The 20039-nt window shown below is 43.2% G+C and overlaps 1 protein-coding gene across 4 annotated transcripts in view; it reads right to left on the bottom strand.

Moving 5' to 3' along the window:
• LOC133351079 (ephrin type-B receptor 1-B-like) overlaps positions 1-20039 on the bottom strand; it is a 178044-nt gene that overhangs the window by 56361 nt on the left and 101644 nt on the right. For all 4 annotated transcript variants that reach the window (XM_061566002.1, XM_061566004.1, XM_061566003.1 and 1 more), the window contains exons 4-5: positions 18701-18856; positions 17267-17605 (exon numbers count right to left, since the gene is read on the bottom strand). In XM_061566002.1, coding sequence (XP_061421986.1) covers positions 17267-17605; positions 18701-18856 — 495 coding nt within the window. The remainder of the gene's footprint in view (positions 1-17266; positions 17606-18700; positions 18857-20039) is intronic.

The raw sequence follows: 20039 nt of genomic DNA, 5'->3' as shown, positions 1-20039 counted from the left end.
TGTAAAAGTCTGCGTACAATTTGGAACACTCCATTTTTAAGTGGGCATTTACCATATAATTAATGTGTAGTTACCATGTAATTACACTAATTTCTATATAATTGTCCATAATAAGTGCGTCATTTTCTTTGGAGGTGCGTTAGAATATTGTCCACTCAGCGCGAGAGAAATGCACACGTGCTCCGTGCTCTTAAAATAAACACACACTTTTTAATATAACATTCATGTAATATTTAAAAGTCATTAAAATTTAACCTACCAAAATTATTTGCAGCCTCGATACTTGTGTTACTTCTTCCGCGGTGTATTTCTCCAAACAAACACAGATTGATAATCAACGTTTTTGGGTTTAGATCGCGTTATTTATAAATGTGTCGTAACCCTCCACCACCCGACACGGCCAATCAGTAAAAAAGTGTCACGTTGACAAAGACAAATAGTTCACTGCTTTAGCTCACCGGTGTGTTAAAGCCACAACATTTACAAACCAAACACAGATTGATGCTGCCTGTGCTGCTTGCCGAGTTAGATCAAGCAACGCTGAATCACCTACCGTGCGTATCCACACGTGTACCCACATTCTAACTTGCCTCATGAATAATTATCAATGTATGCATACAATGGATTGTGGTTTACTCTATATATACATTTTAATTAAATATATCTCGATTAATCTGCATGCACGCACATGCAGACGACATAAAATTCAACTCAATTCGTGAGTCTTCTTGGTTCTTTCGGTAAAGTCACGTGCGTATCCACACGTGTCGAGAAGACAGAGTCTGAATGACACACCCCAGGCTTGGAGCGACTATTTAAGCTGGGATGGAGGGGGGAAGAGCGCCTTGACAGACCTGTTCTCCACCTGAGGACGGCTGCTTGCGTTGTGGCCGAAACGTCGTGAGAATTATTTTATTATGTCTTATTTTTATTATTTTATTATTTCCATTCTACGTGACTTTACCGAAAGAACCAAGAAGATGAATCCCTGCAGTCACGAAAGCTTTAAATCGAAATTCAATTCACGAGGTTTGTATCACGGAGCGGTGGTGTGCTAGACAATGCACCAACCGCTCTCCACACACACCCGTTCATAGCTGATTTTTCACCATAAGACATATGGTGTACATATGAAACGTATTTTTTCGTGCTTCCAATACATTGTCTTCTGAGACAACGTGTGTGTGTGTGGTCTTTTTTAGCTTCATCTTTCTGCTATAAAAAGCGATCGGAAAAAAAAAAGCTACGGCTCGGCATTACAAAACCGCATCCTTGTATTTTTTCAATACCACTTAAATTGCACTGATCTCAGATCATCATGCGGACATATGTGGCAACAGACTGCACGCTTTCAAGCACCACTGTGTCCATAGCGACTTCGGAGAAAGGAATTAGATGAGAAGGGGGGGGGGACATAAAAAATAGAAAAGGGATAGCAAGAAATAGACCTATTTTACACTTTGCAAGAAAAACGTCAATTTACCCAGCTCCATGCAACATTCCTCACCCAACACTCGAATTGCAAAATTGCATTTTTGTCTTTTTATGCTGTGAATTTCTTTGGCCGTATCCGATGAAGAGCTACTGAATGCTGCACCATACCTCACTGGCTCAACTCCCCACCCTCCACCCCAAAGACAATGACAAAGCTTCCCCCTATAGCCTTAACAGACCAGTGGGGCAAGTGCTGTTTGCGAACACCTCTGAAGTCCGGCACGGCACACAGGGGGGAGGGGGGTGGGTGGCCAGCGCCGAGCCCAACCACCTTTGTCTCCCTAGTGGCGATGTTGATACACTGCACCCAGGTACTCATTTGAGGCCGAGTCGACCTAGGGGAGGCCCACAACCAGTTCAGATAGTTATCACTGATGTTGACCGTGGAGCGGGAATCGAACTCGGGTCGCCAGGTCCGTAGCACAACGCGCTAACCGCTGTGCCACCGCTCCCCCTCCAACCCACCCACACAGGCACACACACAAAATGCACCCCCCCTCCACCATCCCTCAAGTCCCCGACAGAGCCTCTCGCATCCCTCGCATGCCCACAGGGAAGGGAGCTTAGCTCGTCGTTGGTTCGCACTGCCGCTTCTGTGCGCACGAGGTGCAACCTCTGCATGTGTCGGCAAGGTGAACACTGCTTGCGGAGTGGTGCGTAAGCTGGATTAGGCAAATGTTGTTTCGTGATGGGAGTGTGTGCACGCACGCATGCACGCACACACACGCGCGTGCGTGCGCAAATGTGAATATTTTCCAAAGGAGCATTAGGATCCTGAAACAGTCAGAACAGGTAACAAAACGACCACGATTAATGTATTGACACAGGTACACAGACCTCTGCTCCGTCTCCCCCACGTGTAATTACAATGTTTTAGACATCAGCTAATTGCTGGTCTTTCAGGCCAATGTTATTCAGCAGAATGTGTTAAAGCACATGGACTCTAGACCAGTATCATCCTTCTGGGTGTTATCAGCAGCATCATGCTATGGTATACAAATGAGTAATTTCCCACTACAAAGGGTTTTTTTTGCGGTGGGGCTGCAACAGTGGTACAGCCTGAAAACAATTCAGAGAGCTGGATTAGTTTATCACCTTGAAACAGGGCCATGCCATTATACATGTTTATCTGGCATTGCTGTTGCTGGAAAGGTGAGAAGCTAAGACAGAGCCAAACAAAAAACATGTTTCTTGCTCACAAACAAATTCACGGAATTCACATTATAACAATTATTTAAGAGGGCAGTCTCTATAGCATAATCAGATCTCTTCGTGCTCGTTGAAAGAACGGTGGTCCAAGTAAAAATAACAATCGACCTTTCTTTTCTGATGCGTATCCAATTCTTTTTCGTCGATTATATTGCAAGCGTGTCATTGGTGTCACGGAGTTATAGGAGGACGTTTATATTCGCAACTCCCACGCAAAGCAATGCAATATTCATTCCCCCGTGGTACAAAATGGTGACTCAGGACTACTTATCCACACTCACAGATGCGTGTTCTTACACGCCCGAGAAGGGATATCCATCCGTCATGTAACAATCAAGCCCAAATCCTTGTTTCATCCTCAGCGCTGGAATAAACCGAATTTGAGTTGGAAAAGGCACATTTGACTGGGGTGGTTTGTTTCGTGCAGTTATTGATAACTTGGCGAAGACCATTGACTGCATACATCTGAGAACATAATTTAATCGAGGGTTGTCATCCGAATTCGAACCCAGGGACTCTGCGTTTACAGCTAAATGCTCTAGTTTATTGGATGTTGCTGCTCTTAATTTGGCTACTGCTTTTACTTGCCAGTCAAGATTCCTTTTTTGGGGCAAAAACTACATTTAAAAAACCTCAATACATTTGTCAACTGACAATGCCCTGAAGAAGAAACACATCATATAGAATATGTAAAAGTACAATGGCCCTTCAACATAGCATAAAGAAGTGTCATTTCTTAAAAAGTCGTACCCACCCCCCACACATTAGGGCAGTGTTAATGATGAACGTGTTGAGTTTTCAGTTTTTGTGCTCCTGCATCAGCGTGCCAATGCACTATCACCATTGCTGTTTGTTTTATTGCTCGAGCCGAGCGCTCTTTGACGACGCTCATTGTGGTTGGCACTGTTAACTTTCATCCCTGCCCTCGGCATACACCGGCCGGTGACATTGACACGCTACAACACCAGATCCTGATTTTAGTCTCAGCCAACCTGAGCAATCACCAAACCAGGTGTATACGCCAACTACAGTCAGCGTCCGTAATTAGTGGTACAACTTCTATTCATGAAAATGTAGCGAAGCGTGTTAACAACTACGCAGTGGATTTCTACGCAACTGCTGAAGTTTGTTTTATATTTTAACCTGGCACTCGCTCGTGCTGTTGCGCTTAATTCCCTAATTTCGGAGACGACAATAGGTCCCGTGGTCTGCTGTTGCTACCCAGGCAAACGTCGATATTTTGGATTTTTAACAATAACATGAGAGAGATTTACTTCCGGCGGTGCTGGAAGACACCTCAATTGTGGCGAACATAAAAGAGCTTTGCCGTTGTTTAAAGCAAATATTGCCAAAGCTGCTTTATACCGCAAAAAACTCAATAAACTAGCACAACAAAGCCTGCTGTGGACTATCAACCAGCAAAAGGAAAAACCAATGCGTTTCTGATAGTGTGCCATTGCTTTCAATGGCATCGTTACCCGCCTGATTTAATCGCTAAAACAAATCGACACATTCATCAAAAACACTGCCCTGAAAGAAACATCTTTAATAAGCAACATTGTGGGTAATGGCCCTGCGAGTTGGAGGCCGCACTATGCACCATGAGGCCTGGTAATACATTCCACCGTTGTCGAAAGGGAAGTCTCCAACTCGTATCCACTCTTGTCTATCTGGCCTCATTTATATATTCGTCATGAAGAAGGGCCATTTTTATGTTTTTAAGGCCACAGTGTTATTGATCAATATGCTGAGTTGTTTTTGTTATTGTTGTCATTTATGAATGTGCACTACTGCCAATGCAGTATCACTAAATATTATTGATTTAATAGATGGTCTATGAGCCGCCTATGTGTTAGTGACATACTGGACTTGTCGATGGCCTTTAAGTGCACACAGCCTGGCACAAGTGTCGTGGTGACGTCACTGCCACGTGGTGGTGAATGGCGGTTGTTGTTAATATGTTGTCGATGGTTTATTATTTGTTGTGGTAACTTGTTGACCCGTCCCTCCTGGAGATCTGTGAAAAAGAGCTTTATAGCTCATATGATTCCCCGAGTCTAAATAAAGTTTCTGATTTTGACTTCTTAAAACTGATGTTTCGGCCGTGGCTTTACCAAACATCTTCGGTGACGCTAAAGTGTTCCTGTCATAACACTCAGAAAGGATTTAACCATTGAATGTTTGGGCCACTTACTATATTTATAATTAATGTGTAATAACCTTCACAAACACCTGTTCAAAGGTCACTTCAACAACAGGTTTAATGAATCTCATTTGGGTCTCACCTACATGAACACTCGAATGGAAAGAACATTCATGTAATCACACTGCACACATTTTAGGCTATTAATTCGAACAAACTGAACATTATTATTTTACCGTATGTTAAATCAACAAGTGTATGCATAATGGAAAGCAGGAAAGTACATGTTTCTAAATATCCTGGTGGGATTTTTCAATGGAAAATCTTCCTTCCTCCACTCTGTGCCCCATGGGTTGAGAGATTAGCATGTGGTGAAGAAATCCCAAGTGGTACTCGGGATGTTTGAATGCACTGGGACACGTCAGGGTGAAATTCTTTAGCCAGAACGTTTTGCAGTGCACAATCCATCATTAGGTCAACTGGACAAATTAAATTAAGAATGTTTTTCAAGAACCTTAAACGAAAAAAAAATAGTAATTACTTACAGCCTGAAGTCTTGGTGAATATGCATGACGATGTAACAGATGGTATGAGTCTGTTTTAGAACGTTTGTGTGTGCCACGAAGTGTGTTGGTATACAGACAAACATTTTTTTTTACGAATGTGTTCAAAAGATACAATTCAATTGTCAAATGTTCAACTCAAATATACTATATATTATTCACCTCCTATCACCACGTACTCATCAGCCATGGCCAATCTATCACTGGATTAAGACCTCCCCAAGCCCCCACCTCTTGTAACGTTAAGGAAAATGTTCCACCGGATGTATTGACATTGTCGATTTTTAAAAATTATTTTATTCAAAACTTTTTAACTTTTCTGCAACATCCGACGTCCATGACACTCGCTACATTGTCCACATATCACATCACCCGGCGGGTTGTTGATTAGAATTTACACGTGGGTGAATTTGACAGATTGGCTGTAGAAAGTTACAGTAAGCTATGTTAATTCCTACCTTTTCGCTTCACACCGCAATTTACAATTTTCCCAGCTGCCCGATCCACTAATGCGCTCCATTCATCACAGGCCAGCACTGGTATTTTGTCTTAATGAAAATGTGCTCGCATGGCCGGCTAGGACAAGCGCACGGATTGATTGCACCGTAATTGAGATGTACGATTGCCTGTGAATCCGTTACTTGTGCTTCAATGGATATCGACCAGGCATCTGGAGCACAAGGGGAGCGGAATGCAAATTTGGTATCTCTCTATTGTCCACGTGCAAGGAAGTAGTTCTTTGTTGTTGTTGTTACTTCTTTCTGACGCCATCTGCTCCTCCACCGATGCCACCCCTTATCATCCGAGTGCACCGCCAACGTTACAGGTTCTCGGGGAAAGAAAAAAAAACTATCGCTTGAAAGAGCAGACCATCAACTTCGCTGTGGTAGCCCAGTTCTGTCAGTCACCTGAAGGGCTCGAGTAAGATTTGTATGCAACTGGTTGACATATGATGGAAACACTTGACATTTTATATAAATATATGTATAAAATAAAATAAATACTAAGTAAGAAACGAAAAGTCAACAAGACAATGTTTCGGCAGACTAGCCTGTGTGCTTCCTTCTTTTTCATTCATACATGCTTTGAATGTGTACAAATGTCAGCCAACATGCTATGGGAATTAACACACTGAAAGCATGCACAATGAGACTATCGTTATTTTATTCTTAAATATGTTGTTATCTATCCCTCAACAAATTATTGTTTTTACACTATGAACGACTAAAGAAGTACATTTTTAATTATCATCATAGATCTTCACTGGAATGCGTTGGACTCTGCTGAAAGAGAATGAATAATGTACTGCTTGAGATATGAGATTATTTATTTAAAATATTTAATTTTGGCTTGTTGTCTAATTTGCACCGCTGAGGCAATTTGTTTGTTTGATTACCAATTGGTTTTGGCTGTTGCTTCCATAATGGACGTGCAAAAATTAGCACAATTATGTTTTAAAGTAAAGAGTAATAGCAATAACGTAGAGCACTTAGTAAATACACTGCCGAATTAAGGCCTACGCACACTCGTTTGGTTACCGGTGTAATTTGACCATGCTTTACGATGCTGGTCAGTGCTGGTCAGTGAAAGGGGGACCCCCACTTCAACTAGTTCAGACATTACTCGCCAATGATAGCCGTTGCCGGGTAACAAAACCAGGTGGCCGGGTTTATGATGCAGTGTGCTCACCTAGTGAGCAAATGCTACACCCACAATACGCTTCAGATGGGAAATTCCTGAAGGAATTGTATTTGATTCATACAATTCCATCCCTGGATTATTGCAGGAAAAGCGATTGTTGTGTGTGAGATTGCCATGCGAGACTATCCGTTCAACAGAATGGGGCTCTAACAAGAATTTTGCCACGGAAGATTCATGTAATAAAATGGGATTCTAATGCAAGTGAATTATGAATCCAGCTTAGAATGGCTGGATTCGTCAAAATCGTCATTGAAGTGTATTACATAGGCATTGTCCATGGATTTTTTTTCTCTTTTAGATTTTTTCCCGAAAGTATTTTATCGAACAATCAATTCAGGTACATACAGAGGGCATGTATCGTAATTGACACCAGTATAGACACAATGTGATCAGTCATACATTTTAATGGAGCTTCTACTCAACTACGAACTGTGAGAACTTCACAAATCTACAATAGGAACTTAATTATACACGAACATCGCTAAATGTGCATGTGTGATTCAGTAGACGAAAGACACGTGTCTCACATTATTTTAAAGATGAGTTGAAACAATGCATACGATGGCCACACTTAAAATAGGAATGTATTGGGAATGTTTCCACAGGTTTAAAACTATATATACAATATTCTTAGGTTTTTTCGGTAAAGTCACGTAGGTAAAACATTTAAATTAATAAAAGTAAAATAAAATTAAAATCATGACGTTTCGGAGGCAACACAAGTATAGACACAATGTCGTGATTTTTATTGTATTTTACTTTTATTAATTTAAATTTTTTTACCTACGTGACTTTACCGAAAAAACCTAAGAATATGAATCCTTGCAGTCACGAAAGCTTCAAATCTAGACTATATATACAATCTGAGATTTCTGCACAAACTTGACGCGGAATATGCCAATTGGAGGCACTTGCTTGCGCTATCCGATTTCGCCAATGTTTCCAAACCCTTGAAATTTCCACGGCAATCTTTGCATCAATCTTACACGGGGCAGACAACCCCCACCTGCGGCAGGGACCAAGAAATATCTTAGAGCGTAGCCAGCGATGAGCAATTTTGCCCTCGAATAAATAAATTGGTCGCAGAAATCATGCAGACGAGATGACTTTGGGCGAGGGGTTCACACTACGTGCGTGATTTATCCTCCAATGCTGTAAGACGCCATGAGATTAGACGAATGCCCCTATTTTCCATCTCAATCAGACGGAGCCGCCTCGCTCTGGCATTAACCAGACTCTAAAAGTGCTGCTCCACGAAAGAATATTGCTTTTCATAATGTATCTCGATAGCTCGGCAGTTTGTGCACAAGCAGGCTGAGCCCACACAGCGGATTTCTAGATTGTCACGCATCATTAAATGTAAGCGTGATGAGTTACAGTATTGCCGAGTCTACCTTTAATGTTTCCCCCCCCCCTGCTCCCGTTAAACCCTCCCCCACCAAAAGAGGTGCAATCTGCGGAGGTGCCAATGGACCTCCGGCCTCTCTCTCTCTCTCTCTGAAGAACGAAATCGGGATTTGTGGCACGACCCAACGGCGTTATTAAGCAAGGGCAATGCTTCATTGCCGAGCTCGCATTTATATTCCAACCGCCTCTGGACATTAATACGGATTAATATTACAATCATCCATTCATAATACTAAAACCTGCCTGTGTGTATATTAATGGCCATACAGCATAATAGTACGTGCCATCAGCAAAGAAATAACAAATGTATTCATGGTGACGGGTTATTTATTTTCCCCACAGAAAAGCGGAGAACCTCCCCATTTTCGTTTACGTTATTCTACTTTACTTTGAATGAAAAATAAAGGTTCATATCACGACATTGAAATAACACCCTTGGCTAAATTTGCAAGACTAAACAAGCTATTATTTAATGAGCTTGCATAACCTGTTTGGATGTACAGAACGACTGTAATCCATTCGTATTTTTCCTCGCAGCCACATATATATATACGTGCAGTCTCATACCTGCTGACACCTTTACATTTTTAATAATGACTGTTTGATTGGACTGATATTATTGCACAGATGCACACGTGGGGCATGTCGGAATCCTGCAAAAAACTGATAAATTTTGAGTAATGAAACACAACTCTTCCAGCTATCACTAATGGGGCTGAGGGAGTGTTAATGTGAGCCCAGGCTTAATATTTAAATTGCCACTGCATGTGCAGTTGTCACAACATTGGCAGAAACTAAAATCAATTTGCCAGACACACTGCAAATTAATGGAGATGCGTTCCATTTCAATGTTGTGCCCAAGAGTAGAGTCGGGGGTCAAGATTATCTGACTCTTCCTGAAATGCATTTGAATGAGGGCTCAACAAAGGAAGTTAATTGCATCACAGACCCAATTACGAATGAATAAAACACTGCTACATATTAAATAATAGCTAAAGCCTTAACAGCCGTCTCACATTCAAGCGACAAGTAATCAGGAATGACAAATATGCAACAGGGAGATTTATAATGATTTCGGGTTTTTATGCGGAAGAGATTGGGTGTTTTGTTAATTATATTAATAACACTGGCTTCATTTACCTTACCTTAATATACAAAACGTAATTAATAAACATTACGCTCACACTCATTAAAGTTATATGTATTAAGCCATATTAAAATAGTAACTGCAGTCTGATTGAATCTTAATCACAATGATTAGGTTCGCATAATCACTGCTTTAGTTGTATGACACAAACTTTTTGAAGACTCGCGTGCAATTTTTATTCTTTACCGAGAAAGCCCACGGCCCCTCCACCCTCTCCCCCTGCCCAAAAAGTCTGCAGAGCGCTTTCAGCTGCCAATACAGACTCACGAGAGGTTTCAACGAGTTCGTAAGTATACTTCTCTGAGCCTCCCAGCAACAAAACTAGTGAGAGTCTATGATAATCCTCAACTCCAAAGCTCTCCTCTGGCGCGACGTTGGCTTCGGCCATTTCAAGTACACCGAGCCCACGCTATGAGTGTGCGTCCCAGCTGCGAAAACAACCACCGTTCCCAAGAACAGAAGCTTCTCGTCGAAAACAAACACCATCACCTGGGAAGCCGGAGGCCATCTGTGCAAAAAAAAAGACCCACCAACATCATTGCGATGCTCATTTATCACTAACTGGGTTTTACGTGTCTCGGTAGTGGCACGTGTGGATGGAACCGTGATGGATGCACAGGTGGACAGAATTGGGTGATGCAGATGGGACGAAAAGCCAGTTCAGTGACAAATGAGATTCATCGGCCAAGTGAAGGTCTTCAAATGCACAAATGTCATACGGCCCAATTCAGCTGTGGTAAAATCAATTACGATGTCGATAGTGCAGCAGTTCATTGCAAATTCCATAGGGTACTTTTGTAAATAATTGCATTGGTACATCCATCTGTACAAAAGCCTGTCAATAATTCATGGAAATCGATGCGGCGCCCGTTTCTTGTCGGACATGAATTACTTCCTCTCTGTTGGTCGAATTCATATTTTTTGTTTGTTCCGTGCATCCTTTTTTGGTTAGGGTCTATTTATGCTGGACGCATTTTCAATGGAATATTCGATTTGCAGAGGTGGACTTCCAATATGCATTGGAATCACTACATTATTTAAAGCGAGCGGAAATCCAAAACATGATGCGGGGGAGGTGCGGGGGTGCCGAAACCATTATTGTGCAATTATCATTTATGCAATTATCACAAAAATGCAGCCATACCACGCAAATACCCGACTCACTTGTGACATCTGACTGATTTTCCTTCGCAAGGCTGACTCGATAATTTCATGAATAAATGAACTGAAGGATAAACGCATTCATACGTAGTGTTAAAGAAAAGAAACAGATCTGATGTCACTGACGACAGTGGTACGAACGGTCCAGATGCACGATTTGAGATTGTCAAAGTCGCGGTTTCGTGGATTAGAGAAGCTCCCCTCTGTCATGCGCATTTTGCTCATCGGCTCTGCAATAACCACGACTGGATTTTCGCGAACATAGCCATTTCACTCAGGGGGGGGGGGGGGGGTAAAAATTCACGCAGCGTGAAGGATCAAAACAGCTCAACATTCCTGCCTAACACCTGTAAGTCCTTACTTTTAAATAGGATGCTTCGATAATGGCCCTTGCAGCTGAGCAAACTATAAAATTGGAGGGGGTGGGTTCAAATAACCCATAATGTTCCATCCTGGGCACTTGCACTTAAAACAGCAAACGACAACAACGAGAGCGAGTCCCCGTGACCCTTTGTTGACCTTTAAAAGCACTGCAAACAACTTGTCTGACAGCTATTATACACAGACGGCAGGTCAAAAAGTTTTGCGAATGACATTTAAAAAAAAATACGTCATACCACCCATGAGATTGCCTTATTTTAAGGCTTACTTCTGTCTATAAATCATAACAGAACATGGGTTTTAAGTCTGCTGCATCCGGGTTTCCGTTTGCTATTGACATTATGTCCAAACACATTCTGAAGGTCCCTGAGTGTAGGCCTTTGGTTAATTCACCAGCAATGTTTTCATTACTTAAAAGAAAAAAAACACTTGGAATGTTTGCTATGCTTTGTTGGAAATTAAAGAGAGTATGATATGAAGTTGTCCCAATTAATCACCGCTTTTACCAAAAATGGCCCCATGCTACAATACCTGTATTAATAAGGACACGTGATTGGAATGGGATTTTTTTAAATCAAGCAATTGATTATTTTACATTCATGGAGCTCACGTCTGAGATCCTATTGGTTACATGTAAGGATATACCAACCGTTGTACTTTAATTAGAACCTACCATATCTAAAACAGCACACAAGCACACATCATCTAATGACATGCACCCAGTTGACAAACGTGAGGTCTCCTCTTCACTGTTCATTACACAAATTAAATTGACCTGGCTGCCGAGTACAGAACCTCGCACTAATTCCTGTATTAAGCTAAATGCATAGTTTTCTTCTCAGCTCAACCGAATCCTAATTAAGTGAGGCATCCCTATGTGATTAATCACACTACTTCAAAAGCCGCAAATTTCCATGCCATCGTTTTACTTACCTTGTGCAGGTTTGACCTTACACCCAAACTGTTTACAGATTTAATTGTTCATTCCGAGCGCGATTGCATGGAAATGTATATCCATCTCAGGTAGTGAGATATGCGGTATTGTGTAAAGGTGTATCGGTGTGTACCTGGCGTGGTGTTTAAAGGTCAGCATTGGGTGACAGAGGCGGCTGGGCGTGGTGTTGGATATCTACCTCCTCGTGTGCCGTACTGACCTTCATAGGTGCTCACGAACAGCACTTGCCTCAAAAGCCTAGTAAAGGCTATGCAGGGGAGTCTTTGTCTATGTGTGTGCAAGCAGAACCGGCCCTAGACCTTTGGGGGCCCTAAGCAAAATTTGGTTGGAGGCCCCTTTGATGTATGATTTTTTTCACCCACGAGCTAGCAGTGACTCTAGGAAGCCCTCTGCTGGCCACGGGGCCCTTTGCAATTGCAAGGGTCGCTTAGTGGCTGGGCCGGCTCTGTGTGCAAGCACATGCGTTTAAAAAATATGTAATAATAGCAATATAGTTTTGGTTATTGTCATTATCAGCCATGTTCAACCCACTGCTGAAAAAAGCCCTCCTTAAGCCATTATCATATCTAACGATCTTGCAATGAATGAGATGCACTAATCCACTGATTCACGTAGTGCCTGTACATTTTCATCGCTCCATCCCCTTGGTTGACATGCTCTGGGGCATGCCCCCACTTGTCATTGCAGAAACGAATAGAGTTGATTTTGAAAAGACAATGCCAGGTTACATTCATGTATGTATGTTGATCTTTATATTCTTGGCTCTTTCGGTAAAGTCACGTAGAAGGGAAACAATAAAATAATAAAAATATAAAACAATACAATTCTCACGACGTTTCGACTGCAACACAAGCAATCGTCATCAGGTGTGAAAAACACAGCAAGAAAATTTGAAACGTCGTTAGAATTGTATAGTTTTATATTTGTATTATTTTATTCTTTCCCTTCTACGTGACTTTACCAAAAGAACCAAGAATATGAATCCCTGCAGTCACGAAAGCTTTAAATCAAAATTTATGTTGATCTTCTTTCACCCCGTATATAGCCATCTGTGCTAATCGCAGCCGCACATAACTTGCACCATTTGGACTGGGAAAGCACAGAACGGTAAAAATAAATTCAAGCAATTAAAACGCACTTGTTTTGATCAAACATGGATGTGTATAATTTGCCTGCACTTTTATCATGTTTAATCGGCACATTGCTGTGACATCAGTGATGCAGTGAACGTATAATGCTACCAATAGGTTTCTAATTTTCTGAAACTTCATCATAGTTGAGTTGACGCATTAACTTCCTTTTGAAAATGTTCATTGGATTCCACTTGGGAAAAAAATGTCAAAAATAAACAATCACCATAGACACACTATTCCAATCATTTTTTCCCCGTGTGCGACATCAAACGTGCTCACACAAACGTGTAATTTTGACACCATATCTAAAAACATCACAGATAAATTACGTGCAGGGAAGTAAACAATGCACTTTGACAGGTTCTGCAATTCAAATCCGTATTCATCTAATTCTAATATTAACATAATGAGAGGAAATAAATAACGTAGATCAACTTTCAAATGAGTACAGTAGCTTCTTTCGATTTAAAGCTTTCGTGACTGCAGGGATTCATCTTCTTGGTTCTTTCGGTAAAGTCACGTAGAAGGGAAGTAATAAAATAATAAGCACCAAGAAGATGCAGTAGCTTCTTTGAAAATGTCGTCAGTGTTTACAATTATCAGCTTATTGAAAAGGTAAGGCCCCTGGTGGTCAGGCTTCCATGAGGCATGCGTTTGTACAATTTATTTTTGTATTAGTGTTTATTCGAAAGGGGTTGGGTGGGTGGGTGGTGCAGTGTGCTGCTTACACTTGGAAGGTTGGGAGTTCAAATTCCGGTTCGGAGCAGACTCAGCTCTTCACCCCTCTGGGTGAAATCAAATGAGCACCACTTGGTGGGAAGTCAACAGTGGTTGTCCTGTGGAAGATTTTCTCCCAACCATAGGAATGTGGTAATTCTATCACTAGCTCAGGGCAGTAAAACAAGACATGTGGTGCACTTCATAAACATTTCCCACTCAAACGTTTGCAACGCACTGCAAACGTTTCAGTTGGAAATCACTTAATCTCGGCCGGCGCAGTACTTGGCTGCATCAAAAGATGAAAAGGTGTGCTAAGAAGCGAGGAGAGATGCAGGAGGCTCCAAATTACATTGAGACACTCGTAGGAAGAACACAAGGTTAAAGACATGATTCAAACTTCAGAAAAGTCAGCCGGCTTGGGGCAAGAAGGTGTATAATTCTAGATTTGAAGCTTTCGTGACTGCAAGGATTCATACTCTTAGTTCTTTCGGTAAAGTCACGTAGGTAAAAAAATGAAATTAATAAAAATAAAACAATAAAAATCACGACGTTTCGGAGGCAACACAAGTCTCCGTCATCAGGTGGGACCGTCACAGCCAGATTTGCTGCAGCAAAACGTCGTGATTTTTATTGTTTTATTTTTATTAATTTCATTTTTTTACCTACGTGACTTTACCGAAAGAACTAAGAGTAAGAACGTGTCTCTCGAGGGGATGATGGCCGACGGTCGAGAGAAGTGGCAGAGTTTGCAGCCAGGGTTTTCCCCGCATCCGAGACGGTGGCGGAAGAGGAGATGGAGTAAAGCAATCAGCTTGCGTGCAGGCGATAGGCGGATTGTTGCATCGCAGAACCGTGAGAGGGCCCCTATCCAGCAGTGGAATGAGCACGGCTTATAATGATGATGGCGATGGGTACATATGGTACCATAACATCCTGCCTTTTGTGCTTAACGCCTGACCCCTCAACTCTCTGACTCCTTCACACGCTCCCCTTTCCAAGCCTAGGGCACCATTTCTTCCTGCTTCGGATTGGGATGCACCGCCGATTCAGGGAATGCCATCAATTCAGTCCCGGAACAATACATGCCCATGAGAATAAAAGCATAGCACTCCCACATTCATTATATATACAAACAAAGCAACCCATTGCTACTGGAAGCAAACAACTTGTTGTATCTTCTTGGTTCTTTCGGTAAAGTCATGTAGAAGGGAAATAATAAAATAATAAAAATAAAACATAATAAAATAATTCTCACGACGTTTTGGCCACAACGCAAGTAGCCGTCCTCAGGTGAGGAACAGGTCTGTCGGAAAGACAGAACAGGTCTGTCAGAAAGACAGGTCTGTCTTTCTGACAGACCTGTTCTTCACCTGAGGACGGCTGCTTGCGTTGTGGCCGAAACGTCGTGAGAATTATTTAAATATGTTTTATTTTTATTATTTTATAATTTTATTATTTCCCTTCTACGTGACTTTACCGAAAGAACCAAGAAGATGAATCCCTGCAGTCACGAAAGATTTAAATCGAAATTTAACTTGTTGTATGTAAGGTAATATCATAAAGCTTGTCACACGATGGCTTGTTGTGCCTCATGCCCACTGCTCTGAAACGAGTGATTTTCCCCATGGATAGGCATGCAAATGAGAATTTCATTTCCCCACTGCTCCTGCCAATGTTTAATAAATGAATAAATAAATGAGAGTATAAATAAATTACACTTCCCTCTGGTCAAGCTGTGTACCCGGAGCTTATGCTAAGTTCCTATCAATCCCTCTTGTTGAGTGTTTAAATTCTTTAAACTCCGCTGAAGAGACGACAGGTATCGCTGTATCCCCCAACATCTTCCATTTGCCGTACAAAAACTGCCCTCTCAAAGATAAAGTTGCCCGCATTTTATTCCAACACTCCACCGTCAGTCCCATTTGTTCAGCGCTCTATATTTTACCTGGCGAGAGCCCGTTGAAATTAACATCCATTGGCTATTTTTTTCAGCAACACCCTGGGAGATCAAATGGTACGAAAGACGTGTTTGTAAGTATTTGAAGTTTGGCTGAGGATTTTTGTGAAAAATTTAGGATTTTTACAACATCTGCACAGCAAAAGCTTGCTTCTGGGAAAATATATATCGTCACCATCATCATCAACGATGATTAATCCACTGCTAGATGATGTCCCCCGAAAAAAATCCGTCTTGAACTTCTACCGTGGAACTTTTCCATACCTAACTGCTCATTCGAAAGCTTCTGCATTCCTAAAACATTAACTTAATATGCAAGAAATGTTTTTGTTGTTGTCGTAAAACAGTGTTAGTAATGACAGTGATGAAGCAGTTTTAGCTTGTGTTTCTATACCACAGCCTACGCGGCCCCTTAAATTTCATTTAAAAATCCACGAGGCAACTGGCATCTCCTCATCTCAACAAAGATGCGGTACTTTAACACCTTAACTACAGCTGGCAGAGGGAGGATAGGGAGAGGAAGCTGCATGGAGAGAGAGAGGATGAATTATACTAATGCTCTTTCTTTATTGAGGAAATCTTCAGTGTCACAAGCCTCCTTTTCACAACAATTTGGAAATCAACCCAATTCGATTAACATGTCAGGAGTAAACCCACAACACCTGAAGAACCTACAAAGCATGTTCAAGGAAACCCATTGCTATATACGTCCACCCCCTGCACCATCCTCGCAGCCTAAGCCTGCAACACCCGATACTACTACTGCTGCTGCTGCGCTGGTTTGTGCAGCTGTGGGCACATATCTCGCTGACGTGTGTCGAGCTCTGACACGTGCCGTCTAGCACGTGTCAACGTCCCGTTCTGCATGCCGGAAGCGAAACCGTCGCACGTCGTTCCGCAGCGACACGTGGTAAAACCCGGCCACACGTCGCGGCGCTAAACACCTGGTGTGCTTAGGTGGCCTCCTATCTGGACATCTGTGAACCTACTGGGCATCCAGTTGGTTTAGTTTTTTTTAGTTTCTCTCCTTCTCCCGCACCTCCGATTAGCACGGTTGCCTACGCACTGTGCGAAAGAAGTTCAACATGCATACGCATGCGTAAAAGAGCTTCAAAACTCATCGGATTCCTCCAATCTCAATAATGATTCTGATTCACTAACCACGCTCAAGGCTGCTTAGCTTCTCAGCTCCAACTGAGGGTGTTTCCGTGGTCGGCAGCGTACGTGCACGGCGTGACGTGCGCGCCGCTCGCTCGCTCCCTCGCTCGCTATTCACTCGCATGCTCGTTACTCACCGGCCTGGTTCGTGGTGATGTTGACGGCGACCGACTGCGGCGGGTAGGGGCTGCGCTCCGACACGCCGTTCACCGCCTGGATCTCGAACGTGTACGGCGTGTGAGCGAGCAGCCCGCTGATGAAGACGCGCGTCTCCGAGAGGCCCTGCTGCCGCGGCACGAACTCGACGGGCTCCAGGCAGCGGCCGCAGTTGAGGCGCCGCGTGTCCGTGCAGCGGCGGCACACCACGTTGTAGAGGACGTCGTCTCGGCTGCCGAGGTCGCGCGGCTGGGCCCAGTCCAGGGTGAGCGACGTCTTGTTCACCACGGCCGTCACGTCCCGCGGAGCGGACGGTGGGCCTGGGATGAGGAGGAGGACGCAGGCACGCGGGCAGGAGGCAGGTGCTCGATTGAATTCTAGATTTGAAGCTTTCGTGACTGCAAGGATTCATGCTCTTAGTTTTGCCGGTAAAGTCACGTAGGTAAAAAATGAAATTACAATTAATAAAATAAAATTATAAAAATCACGACGTTTCGGAGGCAACACAAGTCTCCGTCATCAGGTGGGACCGTCACAGCGAGATTTGCTGTATCGTATTTGCTGTATCACAGCCAGATTTGCTGTATCGTATTTGCTGTATCAGCAAATCTGGCTGTGACGGTCGCACCTGATGACGGAGACTTGTGTTGCCTCCGAAACGTCGTGATTTTTATTATTTTATTTTATTATATTTAATTTCATTTTTTACCAACATGACTTTACCGAAAAAACTAAGAGTTTAAGCTCGATTGAATGTCCGTGTGTATATATGTACGTACTTGTGTTGAATTTATTTTGTAGCGTAAGTAGCCCACCGTGAGTGAGTGAGTGGGTGCGTGCATGTATGTGTGTTCAACTTTTTTCGGACCGTATGTAGCCGACCGTGCTAATTGACCGTTCCAATATCAATGGCAAGAGTGGAGGCCAAACGCGCTGCTCAATGTCTAGGGAAGTGATTTCTTGAGTTTAGTTAAAACGAATTAATGGGAATAAACCGGACTCGTAATCGGATAGTTGCGCATTTTAAAATGCTGGTCAGTAAGCACGCGAAAGAGCGTCATCGATTCATCACGCGCTGCAACGTCGATTAATTATTAGGTAAGCTTGGCAATTGCTTATTCTCACACACCACTGCTAGCTTTACACTTTTACCATGTTTTTAAAACTCCCCGCGAATGACTTAATTGATAGAACACAGCAAATATTACACCTTCCCCCCATCCCCCCACCATCCCCTTCACTACGAAACGACAGCAGAATGCATGTGAATCACAGTGCCAATACAACAACCTTGCGTTCTGAAGTCGGTACAAACTCCGAATGTACTGGTGAATCGACTGGATCGAGGACCCCCCTGCACCCCCCCTCCCCCCCCCCTCGTTGTGCCAGCCCTGCCACCGCTGGGTGCCTCTTACTCGTGCAGGGTGTCTCCGCGGGGTCCTTGTCTGCCCGGTAGTACCCGTTGCGGCAAACACAGCTCATGGACGCCTCTCCCGGCGTGCGACTGTTGGCCGGGCATGCCAGGCAGGACCCCAGTCCGGTGCTCGCCTTGAAAGTACCCGAAGGGCACGCTGGAGAGACACGAAGGTAGAATGGTACAATTATAAACGACCGTTCCGAACACGAGCAGGTGATTTAGCAACCGTATTGGTCAATGTTTGCTGCGCGCCTCCATGCTCTTCAGGCAGATGTAACAATTCGGGGATTTTTTTTCTTCTCAAGCATCTGGGCTTTAATCGTTACAATATACAGCTGCTTGCCAGCGCTTTAGTTAACATTTTGATAAACACAAGTTGCAAGACAGCGTAGGTTGGCACACAGACACATATGCACGCGCGTCAAGACTGCTCTTCTCACACGTAAGTTGTATACGCCGCGGGGTGATCTTGTAGATTTACGGCTTTAAGGTCGTGATGCCCCATTTGGGGATGGCAGTGTGGCCTTGGCATCATGCCCAGCCACCTTTGTCTCCCAGGTGCTGATGCTAACTCATTACACACTACATACTCATCATAAACTGAGGCACTTTATGGGAGCCCCAAACTAAGTTCAAATACTGACTGCACCTGATGATTTACGTGCCAAGGAGTGAATGAAGCCTTGGCTACTCGGGACTGCGGAGTGGAGTCGTGGCATAGTTGTTAGCACAACGGGTCCAGTGATTTTAATGACATCTGCCTCAGCCTTGGAGCCTCCATTCCCTTCAGCAACCCACCTTGACCTACACAATGTAAAGTCTTTTTTAAATGGACACCAATAACCTGCAGAGGCAGTTATCCAACAGTGGACTGACAAAATGGCGATGAATACAGGTGTACCCCGATATACGTTGCTTCAATTTACGATGATCCCTTATTATGTTCGTCATGAATTAGTGCGTTTTTTTTCAGTTAATGTCTGCTGTGTTTCGGTATTCTGCTTTTTCTCAATGAAAAACATTGTCAGCGAACAAAAATAATACAAATATCAATCGTAAACGGCCTCACGTTGTCGTTTGTCCGTGAGCGCTTTTTATTATTGTTCCAGGGCGTTCTCCTTGGCGGCCATCATTCACAGCCTCACCACTCATTTGCAGGCCAGGCCGCTTAGTTCAAAACACGGTTCGCTCTCGATCAATCCCATCGATCTTAATTTTACGTGCCAATATCGCCCTTAATAAAGTAGGCATCGGTGCCACGTTACAGCGGAACGGGGGTGGGGGGGGGGTCACAACAGCAACAGGAATGGAAAAAAAGTAACCTGTCAACGCCCTCA

Source organism: Lethenteron reissneri, chromosome 36, assembly GCF_015708825.2.
Source record: "Lethenteron reissneri isolate LAM-NWPU_2019-01 chromosome 36, ASM1570882v1, whole genome shotgun sequence".
Classification (NCBI taxonomy): domain Eukaryota; kingdom Metazoa; phylum Chordata; class Hyperoartia; order Petromyzontiformes; family Petromyzontidae; genus Lethenteron; species Lethenteron reissneri.
The sequence above is the reverse complement of the archived record's forward strand: the minus strand, read 5'-3'. Positions and strand labels throughout refer to the sequence as shown.